This window comes from Oreochromis niloticus, linkage group LG12 (genome assembly GCF_001858045.2).
Source record: "Oreochromis niloticus isolate F11D_XX linkage group LG12, O_niloticus_UMD_NMBU, whole genome shotgun sequence".
NCBI lineage: Eukaryota > Metazoa > Chordata > Actinopteri > Cichliformes > Cichlidae > Oreochromis > Oreochromis niloticus.
In genome coordinates, this window is record NC_031977.2 from 30372617 (window position 1) to 30389614 (window position 16998).

The window sequence follows — 16998 nt, forward strand, 5'->3', positions numbered from 1 at the left end:
GGGTTACATCTGAGTAAAATGAACTTGCTCAGTACACTTTAACAATTATTAATATGTGTAGCTTATCTAGCACATCAAAATCTAAGACATAAGGTTAATTAAAATATATAATATCTAAAGCCAGTAATTTTTTTTCACATCTTCAATCAAGGAAGGCCATGGTACACTTAACCTTCACAGTAACACAGTGGCTCTCAAAATTTTTCTGGCCCCATTTTAGAAGCCGAATAAAAAGGCCCATGCACAATTTTTAATCTTTCAGTAACAATAAAAAATGATCTATGATGAATTTTATTAGAATAAAGGTGCCAATTATCACACAACAGTATCGGCAAACTACTAGTGTGGAATGAGAGTCCTGAAAGCTGTCATCACTGCCAGTGATTATAGAGTGTTTGGGTTTGGGTGAGGGGTTATGGAGGCAACAGCTTGGTGGAAAAAGCTTTTCCTCAGAGTGTTTGTGTGGGATGCCATAGGTCTGTATCTCTTGCCTGATGAAAACAGTTCAAATAGAAGGTGAAAGGGTGTGAGGTGTGTGAAATGATGTCGTCTTCATTAGATTATTGGTGTAGAGATCCTCTAGGTGTGGGAGCTGCAAGCCTACTACACACATCGTGGATTCTTAAACAAGGTGTAGATCCTTCAGGTCCTTCAGGTGGTCCTGTAAAAGTTCAGCAGCAGTTTCTGGCAGAACTGTGCTTGCTTCAACTTCCTTAGGAAGAACAGTCTTTGTTGGACTTTTTCAACCAGGCTGTTCTTCACCTGGTTGTCCCCTCCCCACCTGCAGTGGCTGCACTGTGAACCTGATCCCCACATTGAAACCACTGCACCAATGTTAAACGCTATCGCTGTGCAACAGCCCTTGTAAGTTGTCAGGCTGCCCGTGTTCAAACTTCCATCTACAACTATAATGCTTTTTTTAATATAAGTTCAGAAAGATGTTACAAACGAGTTATTGGGTGTGCACACTTAATAAAACTTTATATGATGTCTATGGTAAAGATTTTTTTTTATAATAACCAAAGATGAATACATATAATACAATTCTTTTGATTTCTATTTGTTAAATTTAATGAATCTTTCAGTTACTATCCCTTTAGCAATTGGTAGGTTTCCCAGTTGTATTTTCACTGGATTATTTATTCATTTAGTTTTAGTTTAGACCAATGAATGTTCAATTTACTTTTAATAACAAACCCTGTTCTGACATACCTCATACTTCCCATATACTTCCCTGCGACCATTTTAACCTAGCAACTGCCAACACTTGCCAACCATTAAGGGAATGCACATTTTTCCCTAGTGACTGGTAGTTGCCAGTAGGTTTCTAACATGCCTCTAGGTCTGTGTGACTAAAACCAAATCTAATTAAAGCAGTGACAGTAAATGAAAAATGCAATACAGTAATGTCTCCTCAAAACTTTTTTTAAGTAGGCTTCTCTGTTCTGAATGCTGTGGTGACAGCCCATCCCCAGATAATACCAGTACTTGATTTCTCTTGAAGTAATGTGGAGGTGTGCATGCTGAAAGTGAAGATGGAGAAAACAATACAGTGAAAAGAAAATATGGCGAGGCTTTGAAAGAAAAGGTGAATCTTTGCTTCTGTTTTTTTTTTTCAATTTATGCAGAAGTGCCACAAAAAGAAAGCTTGATTGTTATTGATAAAGAAAAAGTAATGTTACATTTGCGAACAATTTGTCATGCCTGTTTCTTTTTGACTTAAAAAAAGATGAATTCATCTATTCTAACAACTGCAATTACTGTCAGCTTGAAATCTGAAAACCATTCAGCCTGACCAATAAGTTTTCAAGTATTCCCTCGGATTCTTTTGAAAAACTCAAATAATATGTGCTTCACTTTGAGTGGATTCACTTTTTGTTTAGCTCCGGTTGTGTATCAACTAACCCAGAAAATTACAGAGGACTGTTCAGCTGCCTTTTTTAATAGGCTTAAAGAGATGACAAAAAGCTAGATGTTGTTGACAAGCTAGATGCAAAGAAAAGCTAAATAATTGTAATTATTTCATTTTTTGATGCTATGTTGATGGTTGAGCATAAATTCATTAAGCACAGTATTGTACAAAGTCTCTTAGATGTATGTGATGTCATGTAACATTTGAAAATCAATTATTGTCACTTCATTCCTTTACAACATCAAGGCTAAAGGATGAAATTATTGTCTTTCCACAAATTAATGACTTTTTCTGCAACGGCTTAGTGTCCTTCAGCTGAGCTTTTTATATAAAACCACTGCTAGCAAAAGCACTTCATAAAAACACTCTGCAGGAGGAAACCCAACCTTCTGCCCTCAGCACAGCCCTCCAATATAACCTTAACATCATCTTACGGCAGAAACAGCTGTTTGATATTCCCGACCATAAATGAAACATATTCTATGTTTTGCTGTACCTGCTCGTCTATGCCCTCTGGTTTGATTTGAGAGTACCTCTGCTCCATCGTTATGCAAAGCACACTGATGAAGCAGCCACTTATCATTAAGTGTCTGACGTTGTTATACATCAAGGTTTTGTGTTATCAGCTAATATATGCATTATTAATCCAGACGAGGTACAGCACCGTGTCTTTGTGCATACGTATTAGGAGGCATTGATATTAATTCCCACCTATGCCTACAACTCTTGATCAGAGAAAAGATAGGTTCACACGACAATGTAGTCAGCACAGCGAGACAAAGCTTGTGTTTATGACATCTTGTTCACAGCTCAGAGCGAAACATCTTGTTAGAGGCAAGCAGAGCAGATTAATTTGGAATCTGGAATCAGCTGTGTGAATGGATTTGACACCTAGATTTTCAAGTGTAGTGGTATCCAAACACAAGAGTAAATGGATTTTTAGTGAACTATTGAGACTCTAAAATGCAAAGTTAACTTTGGACAATTAAGGCCTGTCTGCAAAGAAACACTACCAAATTCTTTATATTATAAATATAAAATCTTCCACAGTAAAGTTCAAAAGGGAACACAAAAGGGCTATTTTTCTGTATTTATTTCAGTTTTGTCATGTGTCATGGAACAAGAACTGTACAATTTATTTACAATTTGCGTATTTACAACCACTTATTCATTTTAGGATGTTTGGAGCCTATCCCACCTGTCATAACAGGGAGAGATCAGTAGGATGGCAGTCTCTCAATTCAATTCAATTCAGTTTTATAGCACCAAATCACAACAACAGTCGCCTCAAGGTGCTTTATTATTGTAAGGTAGACCCTACAATAATACATACAGAGAAAAACCCAACAATCATATGCCCCCATATGAGCAAGCACTTTTAACAGGAAGAAACCTCCGGCAGAACCAGGCTCAGGGAGGGGCAGCTCACATGGCTAATGCAGAGAGATGGACAACCATACACACTCACATTCACACCCAAACGAAATTTAGAATCACCAGTTAACCTAACATGCATGTCTTTGGACTGGAAGAGGAAACTAGAGTACCCAAAGTGACCCCACACAGAGGGAACACACAAAAAAGCCCCAGATTGCCAGCAGGTTCAAACCAGGACCCTCTTGCTTACCACTATACAACCCCATCAGTCCTTGTCTAATGCGCTCAAATGAAACATCTTAGTAATGTTGTAAACACCATCTTAAATTCCTTGGAAATATATATACTGCTACAAAATATTTCAAAATATTGAGGGAAAAAAGCATAGTAATAAAAGTTAAATTTGTGTATGAGTGAGCTTTGCTCTATCACATTACAGCCTGCAAGCAATTCCAAAAGTCTATAAATAGGATATATCCTTTAAAGTATTACACTGAGTTTTCTGTTGTAGCATAAACAGGGTGGCATCCCTGTAGTAGTCTGTAATCCCCTCGAAGATTTCCAGAGTCCTCAGCAATGGCAACCAGCAGATGATATGCGGCATTAGAGACAGAGTGAAGAAGAGAAGAGAGAGAAAAAAGAAGGGAGAGCTGGGGAGGGGGTTGTTGAGTTGTGCCTCTGTGCTCTGTGTCGTGTAGAAGTAGACTAAAGAGGAGAGAAGGAGGTAAGTGACGGTAGGGAAAAAGCTTAAACCCCCGAGGGGAAGTTTGTGTCAGCCACATGCTCCGGCTGGTCCTCACTGAGCCAGGCCTTTTATTATGTTGATTTACTCGGCCTTTTGTCCAAGATACTGACGAGACAATCGTCTGTGTGTGTGTGTGTGTCTGTGTGTGTGTCGCATGAAGGAAGAGGATAAGAAAGACAGACTTACACTGTTTGCAACATAATAAAGACTAGTAGACATATCAGTAATTACATATTCAAAATACAAAAGATTATAGAAACACAACCTACAAAGCTTGATACAAGCTGTTGGTTCAGCTGTTGAGAAGCCTATGAGCAGGTTGATAAAGATTTAAAGACATTTTTTTTACTCTTGGGTCAGTATGATGTCACTGAGAGTGAATATCCCTTATATAGTTATCTCTGGGACAGAGCTCTTGCTGTAAGCACATCAAAAACCACCACTTGCTGTTCAGTTTTTACAAAGAGAAGCCAAGCAAAACAACTTTAGCTTAAAAAAAGAAAGAAGAGAGCCCAAGATGGCTGTGGCTTCGGAGGTATAGTGGATCTTCCATCAGAAAAACGTTTGATGGCTTGATCCTTGAAGTCTTTTTGGCCAAGATAATCCCTAATTGCACATGGGGATTGTGAGAGTGTGGGACAAAAAGTACTTAAATGCATAGAACAAAAGTGTAGTGGCTTTTGGTAAAAAGTGCTTTGAGTGCTCAGTTAGAACAGAAAAGTGTTCTATATATATTTATATCAGTCCATTTGCCATTTACCAAATGCTGACAGTGGGTAAACTCAGGCGCTACAGCAAGGCTCAGTATAAAATACGTTAGGATTATTTGTAAAGTTACTCTGGTGGAGTCCAAGACTAAAACTATACTAACTGAGCGTAATAGGTCCTCTTTAATTATTTAGGAACAATTTTGGATTCATTTTCTGTTTATGATCTAACTGATTAGTTCTTGTAGGTTTAAAACCCTTCAAAATGTATATAATAGAAGGCACAGGGAAAAGGAAGAAAATATGGAGGGAAGGCAGAGAGGGAAGAAGAAATCCAAGCAGAGAGACAGAAAGATTAAAAGAACCAGAGAGAGAGAGAAAAATGTTCCCAGTATATCTGAGGATGAAAAGTGAATCTAATCAAGGCTTTAGAAGAGTGAGACTACCACAGCGAGGGAGTGAGGGAGGATGACGGAGGATGTCCCCTTTACTCAGTGTCCAGCCCCCAATTTTGACGTCACATGCTGAGAGACACAAAACAACCCACTCTCAGCTGAGCTTCTCACTCGATTTTCACTCACACACTCTGGCATACCCACTCTCCAACTTACAGATACGCCTGCCCTCAGACACGCTGCAACACTTGCCTCGACACCCGCTCAACCCTCAGCCTGTGTGCGTGGGCGCACAATTATCTCTACACTAAAACGCTGCACTCCAGCAGCAAGAAAAGCACAAGGTCTCTCACTTCTCACGACTGAAGCATGCTCCATCTATTGTCAAGGAATGCCTAATTTTGTGTGAAGCTGCCGAAAGGGACAAAAAGGAGCGCTTTGGCTTCCAAACCCGACCCAGACCCCATCCCAAAGAGCAGCAGATGTGACAGAAGAGGCGGAGAGAGAAACACAATCTCCCTTACCCCTCCTCATCTGGGAGAACAATACCCGGTCTCTAGTTGGAGAGGGTCAGCTTTTGTCCTTCTCCGCACGCTCCCGCTCAAGAGTGAAGAGCAGACAGACGCGCTGACACATTGACCTGCTGCTGCGAGAAGACGGAGCAAAGCAGCTGCTGCACTTTGCTCGGTTTGATTCAGTACTTGGACAGTTCCTGAGCAACAACCGGTATCGTGCGTGCGCGCGTTTGTATGAGAGTGAAGGGAGACTGTCGGCTGAGTGACTGAAGGTGATTCAGTTTGGAGCGCAAGAAGCAGAAATGCAGCCCCCACGTTCACTCCAGCTTGGTCCCTGTGGCGCCTCTCTGTCCCTGGGATCACAGGGAAGCACTACCACCTTCCAGCTGGAAGAGAAGCAGCTCTTTGAGAAGTTTTGGAAAGGGACTTTCAAGGCTGTGGCCACCCCAAGACCAGAGAGTGTCATTGTGGCTAGCATCACCGCCAGTAGGAGAGTGACTGAGTGAGTATCTACAGTTTACAGTATTTACTTCAGCAGCTTACGTGGATGCTTGCTCAAACTTCTCATTTTTCTTTAAACCTAAACTTTGCAAGCACATGGTAGTGGAGCTATTGCTGATATAGTTGATACACACTTTCCTTTAATTTTATATACATACAAGAAGTGCCAGTTCATACAGTTTCCTCTAGAAAAGCATGCCTTAAAAATATAAAAGTCAAAGACATTTAATTAATCACCTCGCACCTGGATTAATTTTTGTTGTAAGGATACAGATAAATGTGTAATATAGAGAGCTGAAAAAGCTGTGTAATCAATATGTGTGCAAAATTACACCTGCCAAGACATTTTTTTTGATCCGTACATCAGCAAATCAGCGAATACAGGGGTCGTGTAAGAGCCTAGCTCAAACATGTCTTTGTTATTGATTTATCACCCAGCAGCCATCTGGATGATCTTTCTCCACTAATGTATGCAGCCACATGTGACACGCAGCCAAACACAGCTGGCCTGAAGAGTTTGATGTTCAATTATCTGACCCCTTTAAAGGTCACGTGACTGCACTTTTTGTGCTTTTAATGTCAGACTTGTCCTTTTGTCCCCCTGTGACATGGCGCTGTGCCAGAGCCTCCGTTGAAGGAGCAACATGTTAGACATTTTCTTCCCCCTTTTCATCCCTTCGACCAAAGGTTAGCTGTAGCACTTAAAGCCTTTAGGGGAGGATGAATGTCTGATGCCCTTTTCCTGCATATCTCTGCTCCCTTTTTTTCCCCCATCCTTGCTCCTGTCTGCACGATCAACCATCATCTGCTAGCTTTGACAGTTTTATCCATGTTATCAGGCACTGTTCTGTCTGCTTTGCCTATTTCTCAAATGTATCAGAGGAGGTTACCCTGCTGCAACTGAAACGGCACATACAAATGGAATAAATGTTCAAACATACATACTTCTTACACAGTCACACACACACACAGAGCCACGGGCACATGGATATACTTATCTGTCAAATGGTGTAGCTTGCTTGGGTGACCTTTGAATGGTTTTGACACCCACTATCAACTTTCTCTTATGTGAAATTAGCTATGTTAATGAGGATTAGAATGGCCCATTTCATCCTACATTGGCACAGGCAAGCGAAAGACACAGTGAACCAAATAATGTGTCCTTAATGGCTTCTATTACAGCAGGACCGTAATACTGCATATGGCTTGGTTATAAAAGATTTTATTGGCCTGTAGGATATGGATAAAAAAGACTTTTTATTATAAGAAAGTGATCAAATATGCATTTGTTCCACTGTGCCCCAGCTCCGCAATCTAACCAAATAATTGTAGCCACAATTTTTCTGTCAGTCAACCATAGCCTGGCGCAGATGACAGATTCAAGTCTATTTGGGGAACCTGGCAAAATAAATTAGAAGCAAACTGAATGGACTCTGATTAAAAAAAAAGAAAGAAAGAAATGTATTGTGGCTGGCTGCCGTGAACTGAGCAGCCTTTTTGAAATAGCTGGAGACTCTGGAGCGGGGCCCAGCTGTCTATTCAACTTTAGCTTCACTAGGAAAGAAGCTTTCCTCAAGTGGCTCTGCCCCTCCACGGGCTCCGTCGGGGTGACAGTGATGATGATGGCGGCATGGCAGGGGCAGGCGAGAGCAAATGTCCCCACAGAGAAGAAGACATAATGTTGCTAATTCGCCTGGGTCTATTTGTGAAAGACAACGGCAGCGCCCCTGTTGTCCAGAGTTTGTCTCTCGCCCTGTCTCTGTGTATGTTTACAGTTTGGCTTGGGTGATACAGATTGTAAATAATGAGAAAAACAAAACAAACAAATGCAACACCCAGAGACTATGGATGCAGGACATCCTAGCTCCCTTCCTACCGCACTGTTGATTTTGCCCAGGCACAGGGTGACTGGGGAATGCTTAGACCATCAGAATGCATTGCCTTAGGCTTGCTCCTCTGCCTCTTTCTCTCCAAGAGGAGACATTATTATTCACTGTGGATAACTGAGGGGTGATGAACAATTGCAGTGAGTGCGAGAGGGCATTATGTACAACAAGCAGAGATGGAAAGAAGAGAAGAGACTGAGGGAGAGCCACAGGGTGATGCTTCATGTTCAATCGGCACGAGTCTGTCTGTTTGTGGCATCCTCGGCTTTCCTCTCCGTTCGCCTCCTTCTCTCTCACTCTCTCCCGTAACTCCTGAAATAAAATGCTGGAGGAGCCAGATAGCCACAGAGGAGTAATTAGAGTCCGCTGTTGTCCCTCTGTCCTCCCTGTATCCTCTTCTTCAGGCCAGTCACACAGAAGAGGGGAGGAGTTCACCAGCTCTATGCAGTGGGGTAGGGTTTGTCTCAAAACCATTATGACCCTGCAAGCTGTGTTGCTCGTGGGGGCTTCTCATTAAAAATGCAGCATGCCTAACTTAATGTTGTATAGCGTGTGACCACGAGTGTGTGTATACGTGTGCGTTCATGTGTGTCTGTGCAGTTTTTTTCAGCGTTTGTGAGGATTTGAAATAAGGCTGTAAGCTCGTAATGCGTGTGTATGTGTGTGCGTGTGGCTGCCATATTAGTGGGGTCTTGTCCAACTCTGTGGCAGATGGCAAGCTTGAGAGACTGCAAAGAAAGGGAGGGGGTGAAGTGTGAGTATGTGTGGGTGTGTGTGTATGCGTGTGTGGTAGGGGGTTTCAGGCCTCTTACCTCAGCAGATGCTGGTTTAACGAGAAAGGGAGAGAAAGGGTGTTTGGAGGGGCTTGTACTCTGACAGCACCGGTGGGAACGTACAGCAGGACGGACAAAATAACAGGAACACCTTTAAACAGAATGCAATGCAAGCTAACTGCAGCCTCAAAACTTTAGTTTAAGTTTGAATACAACAATTCTTCTGCTTCTTTAATGTGTTTTTGTTTTGTTTTGTTTTTATTATGCCATTAATAATGGGGTTGGGTGCGGTCTGAAATCTACATCTAAGGCTGAAACAGTAGTTTCTGAGTGACAGAAAAACAGTAGCATTTACATATCCTTGGGTTTTGACCTCTCAGATTGGTCATGACACAACCATACCACGAATTTAAGAAGCTGGAAAACACATAAAATAGAAAATATGTCATTGCTGGACAGTTTTATTCATAGCTGGACTGGCCATCGGGCATACCGGGCATTTGCCCGGTGGGCCGATGGTGATTTTCGTTTTTATGGGCCAATGGGGTTTTTTTTGGGGGGGGGGTGTTTCATAACGGTATAAACACTGAAAGGTGGTGGATTGGCCAGATGCTGGGAGATGTGTAAAAATAACTCAGTTGCTTGGTGGTGGCTATTGCGGAGCTTCCACAGATTGAGCAACATTAGCAAGTGGTGGAGGCCAGCAGGTGCAACACGCTGGCAGGTGGATGACGGAAAGGTGAGGCAGGAGGAGGAGAGACCCGAGGCGGCCGCTGGTGTTGGTCCGAGTATCAGGTGAACTGAACTTCAGGTGAGAACTTATGACCTGCAGTCTATCTGGGTCAGATATAAACCAAGTTTAGGTGTAGTTTATTTTCGTTATGCTGACTTTTTTACAGTCAGTTACAATAACTCGTACGTGTACTAGCTAGCATGACGGAGTTTATATACTGCTGGGCGGGTGCTATGATGTTACCGATGTTGAAATTTATTTTATTCATAAGGTTAGTTAGTTTCCAACCGTCCAGGAAAAAACGGAATCGTCTGGTATTCAGAGTCAATATTTGTGTTGAGCTGAAAAGGAACGCGATTTGTCCCGTACTTCAGCTAGAATGAAAAAGACACAAAGCTGGATTTATTCTGTGTCTTTATGCTGCAGCTGTTTCTTCTTCTCTCATTCTCTCTTCCTCTCTCCCCTGTTGTTATTTCAATCATGAAACTGATCAATGATCAGCTGATCGTCTCTCTTGTTTGTTTATCGCCCACTTTGTGCCAGAAAGAGGAAACCAGCGGATGTCGCGCTAAACAACAGCAGCACGTTTAAGCTTGATCAGCTGTTGTTAGAATTTATTTAATATTAATTTCTAGTATCAGCTGATGTTTGCTGGAGCCACAGCTGTAAAAGCTGCTGGTCATGATATCGGTTTGTATATCTGGTGAGAGGGAAACATGAAGATGAAACCAGGAGATGTCCTTAATGAATCATCAGAGCTGAACAGGTGATGGAGAAACAGGTTTACCTTTTAGGTGACATGAATGAGTTGAAGGGAAGTTATGAACTGTTTCTGAGAGACAAATAACACCAGGATCCTTTTTTATGTTGCTGACAGCTGGTAACTGTGCAGGGGCGGGTCTAGCAAAGTTTTGCCAGGGGGCCAGGCAGGGCATTAACAGGGAAAGGGGGGCACAAAGAAATACTTTTCTTTCTTATTCTCATTTAAAATGTCTATTTTTTAATAAATAATTATCTGAATCTTACAACAAACTTTTTCATCTGATCTAAAATGTATAGAAATCCATTATTGTACATAGTAATTTTTTTTCAGGGTCCCATCATAATTTCTTCAGAAATAAGTACTGTATATGATGCCAGTATTTTCCCAGATTCTGTACCAGTACTGTGTGTAAAATGCCATCAAAAAGTCAATTAAGTTTTATTCTTTCTCACCTGTCTTTCCTTTCACTTTTTAAAGGTTGCCATGTTAGAAAAAATATTTTACCCTGCCATGCTGTTTATTGATGTGGTAAATGAATAGTTCATGAAAATATATCTAAATCTGTCATTTATTATTTTTAATATTCAGTAATGATCATGTCTCACCTCTAGTCCTCTCTGTCTTAATTTCAGGTTTCCACCATGTGTTGTATATAGTTCAGGAGGTTAACTTGACCAAGCAGTCTTTGGGTTTCGGCTAAGTACTGTTTAGAATACCAGAATAGGGAGGATGGTGTAGTTTATTAGATTGATACATATATACCAACAGGACAGTGTACATCACTGTGACAACAGAGTTTGTTTTCATTCAAAAGCTTTATGGTTTTTCCTATAATACCTGGTGGGCCGGTCTCTAGTCAAAATGCCCAGGCCGATTTTTTTTGTCCCAGTCCAGCCCTGGTTTTATTACACTTAAGACTTAAATGTAATACAAATCCTTAAACAAAATGCACATTTTCTCATTGTGAATAGGTTGCATTTCCAGATTTGGTGAAATATGCCATATGGAAAAGAAATAGTAAAAACTTATAAAAGACTTGCATAAGATGTGGCCTACTTCATATAGTGAATCATATAAGGCTTATATGATTTACTCATGAAAGTGGCCACTTTCATACATTGTTTTAGTAAGTATCCAAAAGATACAAGTTTCATTTATATAATTTTTCAAGGGATCTTGTATCTGTTTTCACTCTTGTATGCTTTTCATACAAGTTTCACACAAGACAGATACAAACTTTATAAGATTTATATATATCTTTTCCATATGGGATGATAAGTCTACCTCTGCCATTGTGTGGACTGCAATTTAACTGCAAAACGAAAAGCTGGTCTGTGGCTGGATATGATCAAACTCACTGCAGTTTACAAACTTATATGCTTGTAATTCCAGCACTGTAATTTCTTGCACACCGGATTGATACAGGCATATTTACAACATAATAAATGATATTCGCTCAGCAGATTCACTGGTTTAGTTCACATGCAGAGTTAAAGTATGTGGGCTCGTTCTGTTGTCTGTAATAAAGGGACAGTTTGGGTTATAATTATACTGTTTGTCATTGTTTTCTCTTCAAAATTATTTTGATTAAGTGGCGGTTTGTTCATAGCTTGTGATTGTCTGACGGCTTGTAGCCTCTCAGAGTTTTTGATGTTTGCGTGTCCACCTCCTGGGTTTTGGAATTGCACAATTTGCTAAACAAAATGTCTTAGATTTAAATTGCTATGGCAGCCACCTCAGAAATAGAATGCTTACAGCATCCACACCCATTTAAGCAAATACAGGAATAATAATGCTCAGAGAGTGGGCATAAATAAATACAGGATATACTGTAGAGTCTGGAAAACATCAAGGAGTAGCAGTCACAGCTCCCCTTGGGACGAAACATCACTCTCTTTCTTCTTCTCTCTGCGAGAATGACAAACATGATTTAGTGACGGACGAGGGGTTTGTCTGCCGTTGTACATCTCTGTCTGTTCTTCCGCTCTCCTCATTGCAGAGTATCTTTACCCGACTTGTCTCCCTCTCCTCGCATCAGTATCTCTGTCCTTGCCTCTCCTAGTATCTTTTCAGTGTGTGTTAACTCGGCCTCTCTGTGTCTGTGTCATATTACTCAGAGCGCAGGATGCGGCTGCTGAAGCATGCTGACAAGAGAGCGGGAGATGATGCCAGCTCCCCAGGCAGGAATCGGACTTATCACCAAAATGGATTCCCATTTGATACTGACTCCAAAATCCATTTGAACCAATCTACCTTCTGCAGCTTCACACTTGATGCACTATTCCAGCGCGTTTTTCGCCTCTTTTTACGTCATGGGCTGAGTTTAAAAAAGCAGAAAGGATTTTTAAGTCTTTCGATTCAAATACAAGGGGAAAGGGAAAAGATATGACAAATATAAATATGTGAGAAAACCATAAAAAGTTATCAAATCTAAAAAGTCTCCTTTCTAAGCTTTAAATGGCTGGAACATTTGTTACAAGTCTGCAAGTTTTAACTTTAAATAAATAGAGGCATGTATGATAGATTCATTGTCTCCCAGGTTCTGTAATGAACTAATTTTGAGTATCTGTCTCTAAAATCAAAACTGTATCTGGCTAAACTGCAACTGAAAAGACTGGAAAGAAATGACACCTTCATATTTAAGACAGGAGGTCTTAAATATGAAGGCCGTGTTACTGGCGGATGAATTGCTCTGCGTTCGCTATGAAATAGGGTGAAGAAATCTCATGAAAACATGAGCTCTTCAGCAAGAGCTGTTTGTAGCTCGAAGATCAAGCCTTTTTCAGTTTGCCCAATGGAATTTAAAAAGGGTTTCATAAATACTAAAATGTACAGAACTTCCCCTTTTTCCCAAGTAGTGCTGAACTATTTAGAAAGCATCAAAAGAATTCCAGGGGAATTAAAAATCTCTCCTGTGAATAAGCAAATTAAATAACCATTTGAACCACATAAACTGATGCACTGTTTAGTTGAGGTCACCAAAAAGAAAAAAGCATGTAGAAAACCTTCTATGAGGTGGTGAGTAATGTAGCAAATCGTTGCACTTGAGCAGGAGGAATGAGTCAGGAAATTTTTATTGCATCCTATTTTCACTCAAGGAATACAGAACATGTTTCAGAAAGTAGCAGAAAGGATTTGTGTCAATGCAGTTACCTTTTGTGGGAAAATAATAGCCTGCAGGAGTTGGGCTAGGGAGGGAGAATTACAGAATAGTTGCAGGAAGGAGGATTTTTTGGGGGCCCATTAAAATTGAAGCTTAACAGCAGCCACTATGGCTATGAGTGACAATAACTAGATAATAAAAAAAAAACAAAAGATAAACACTGTTAAAAGTTGAGAGAAATTTAAAAAAAGCCACTGAATTCAGTAATTCACTGCCCTTCCAAAGATATACAGATGAGCCTGTTTGCTATTTAACCATAAATGCTATTTACTAGGAAACATTCAACAGGTCCTCAAAGTTCGGTATAGTTGTGATGTCTTACTCTAGATTTTTCTAGCTTGGAGTTTGGACATCACCTAAATTTTATTTGTTTATTTGTTTATTTATTTTTCAACGAGTTCCAAGCAGAACTTTTTGATGACTGAGCTCTGCATGTTTCTCCTGTTTGTACTGCAGCATCTAATGCTATTGCACCACACAGGTACCACACCAACACTGAGTAATTAGCACCGCGTTCTTGTTTTCTTGTGTAGTGTTGGTTGGCAAACAGTTTCGAGCTGCATTAGCGCCAACTTCTGTTTGTAGTTCCTTGCCACAATTCTCCTTCTGGACCTGGACGCATCATGAGATATGTAGCTCTGAAGTGAGAAGCATCTAAAAAAAATTGCACCTGTTCTTAAAGGGATATACCTCCACATGCATTTTCTGGAGGTAGTGAGTTATACAGAATATTTACTGATATAATTTTTACATTAAGTGGCCATAAAAGGGCCATAGTGAAAATAACCCACAGAGGTCTAATCCCTTAAATGTACTGCTGCACTATCTATCAATTCATCCATCCAAAAGTGCTCCCAGCCAGTGTGTCCAGGGTCTGCTCCAGGCATGACCCGGCCTGAGGCTGGATACACTCTAGTTGAGGACAAGTTTTCGGTCATGCACCCCTCACCTCACCAAAACACCTCAGTTGGTGTCGAGGAATAGTTACTCTGCTCTGAGCTCCTCACTGAAAACCCCTCCCCTGATCAGAGGAAGGGAGCCTGGGCTGAAAGCTTGTGAGTGTCTCCCAGGGTACAGTCTGGAGTTAAAAAATGTAAAGCTTCAAGATCATATTTTGTTTTAATAGTAAATGTGAAGGATTGAGTGTAAGCTGAAGGAATGAAAGAATTTGCTCACTTTATCAGCAGGCCCCCAGAAAACTGGCATTCAGAACAGCGCCACCTTAAAAGTCGAATGAGACATATATTCACTGGCCTGCAGCAAAAAATGGCTGTAATATATCACTGGGGTGTCTGAAGGTGTTATTGATGAATGCCAATGACTCAACAATTACTTCAAGGGTGATATTTCTGGCTTTTAAAGCTCACTTTGACATTTCCAAATTTCATCCTCATCTCTGCATCTTAAAGGCACAGCGCAGCGGTGAGAAATGAGTTTAGCTATAATGACACACCTATCGATTGTGCCTGACTACAGCTGGACTCGTGTGCTAACTTGTGATAGATGTTTAATATCGTGTAAGCATGATGGAGATAAAGGTTGAAAGCAGCACTGTGAATAGAGAGCTCAAAAGATCCTTTGATATTTGAGTCCAGGAAATGTGTCATTTTTTGTCCCCATAGACACACTCCATGAAATGATGTAAGACTGTGTGTTTATTCGAGTTTATGAATCAGGGGATCAAGCTACTAAGAACCCTTCAGGGCACTGTGTCCACACACACACACATATATATGTACTGTATGTACGCATGCCTTATTATTATTATTGTATGTAGTGAGTGAGTTCATCAAACCCCCAAAGGCATGAAGAGCCTAGCAGTGAAAAGGAACATACCTAAACAGAATCAGTGTACAGTGTTATTATTCCTGTTTCATCTTGTTCTTTGTCTTGCTCCCCATGCCTGACAGGCAACATGAAGATAATAAAAGAGGTGGCTGTAACATAAACAGAAATAACATAAAACTGAGAAGAGCAACAGCAGCAGTGACAGAGTGATGCAGATAGTTTAGATAAATGTGTGAATGCGGGAAGTTTTTTCAGTAAGGATGTTCAGTTTTAAAGAATTGATTATGAAATCTTGAACTAGCGGTTATAAAGACCGTGGTCACAAGGAAGGACTATTTAATTTAGATTTGGCCCTTTGGTCTGTTCAGGCGTGCCAAGGATTTGGCGGCACCTTAACAGCTGCTTTAAACCTTGAGAAAGTACAAATGTATTTCTGATCGGCCTTCCTCTTATGTTTATATATTCCTTCCTCATTAGTACAAAACATTCAAATAATATACTCGCATGTCCAGGTGCCCACACACGATGGAAAAGACGTGTAGGTATATAATGAGAGAACATATTGAGGTTGACATATAGCACAGGGAGGAGGGGGATCGACGTGATAATTCCTTCAAAGCTGAACAGCAACAGCATCATTTTTAAGATGAAAGCAAAGAGCCGAGTGTTAACCCTTTCCATCAAACATCATCTCAGAGCTGCTGTGAAATTTTCCCTTTAGGGATCACAGTTCACCCACTGTGGCAACTCCTCTGCTTGGAAAATGCCACCCACTCCCCTGGCTCCTGTAGCTGCTGGCTACTGTGTCATATCCTGAATTGTGCATTTTTTTGATTGTGATTCGATGCAGTCAGGAATTGTTTTTCTAGTTTTTCAGGGAATAAATGTTTAGTTAGAACGGCAAAATTCAAGTGTTTTTTAGTGCTAAAATGACTGGTTCATCAGTAAATGACATAGAGCATGTTTTTTTTTTTAATTACATATTTAAATTAAATCTGTTTATCACCTAACATACAAGATCCTTGGTTTAAGAGTCAGAGGAGACACAAATCTCTGGGAGGCATGACAATCTGCCAAATCAAATTTTCGGATTCATCCATTGTGGCGAACTCTTGTGAATAGGGGAGTAGCCAAAAGAAGCTTAATGACGAAAGGCACAGAAGTACTCTTTAATTATGAATACTTATGTTTGTTTGTTTGGGGGGGGGGGTTTGGTAGTTATGCACAAATGCCTACATGTTTGTATTTGTTTAGGAACAAATTTGTATCTTTATTCCACTAATTTAAACATTCAAGAGTGCATTTTTACTTGTAAATGGTGCTAAATACTAAAAAAAAAAAGGTAGTGTTAAGTTAACATTTAGTGGATCAAAATGAATGAATGAATAATAAGATGCAACAGAAGCCACACAAAATGTTCGTAATCATCTTCTAAATTGTTCTGAAGTAATTGCACCAGCCTACTTTCCCACTCTCAGGGCTGACAAAATGACAACAACAGATATTTCATTAAAGCTACATGCAAAGATGTAGAAGTTCAATAAGCATCGGTAAAACATAAGGCAAGACTGTAATCTGTCATGCTGTAAAGAGAAATTTTCTGCTCCAACAGCACAGAAGGGGGAACTGATTTTGTTTGAGCCCAAGTTTTTATGCTCGAATTGATTTAATTCCATAATGATAACAGACAAAAAAACAAATGTGAAAGTTTCTGTCTTGCTCATTAGAAATTTGACTGCT

General features: G+C 40.4%; 1 protein-coding gene across 1 annotated transcript in view; it reads left to right on the forward strand.

Annotated features, from left to right (window-relative positions):
- The first annotated feature begins 5291 nt into the window (after window positions 1-5291).
- srrm4 (serine/arginine repetitive matrix 4) overlaps window positions 5292-16998 on the forward strand; it is a 67134-nt gene continuing 55427 nt past the window's right edge. Inside the window, exon 1 of the mRNA XM_005473624.4 lies at window positions 5292-6153. Within this exon, the coding sequence (XP_005473681.1) occupies window positions 5954-6153 (200 nt within the window). The 5' untranslated portion in view covers window positions 5292-5953. The remainder of the gene's footprint in view (window positions 6154-16998) is intronic.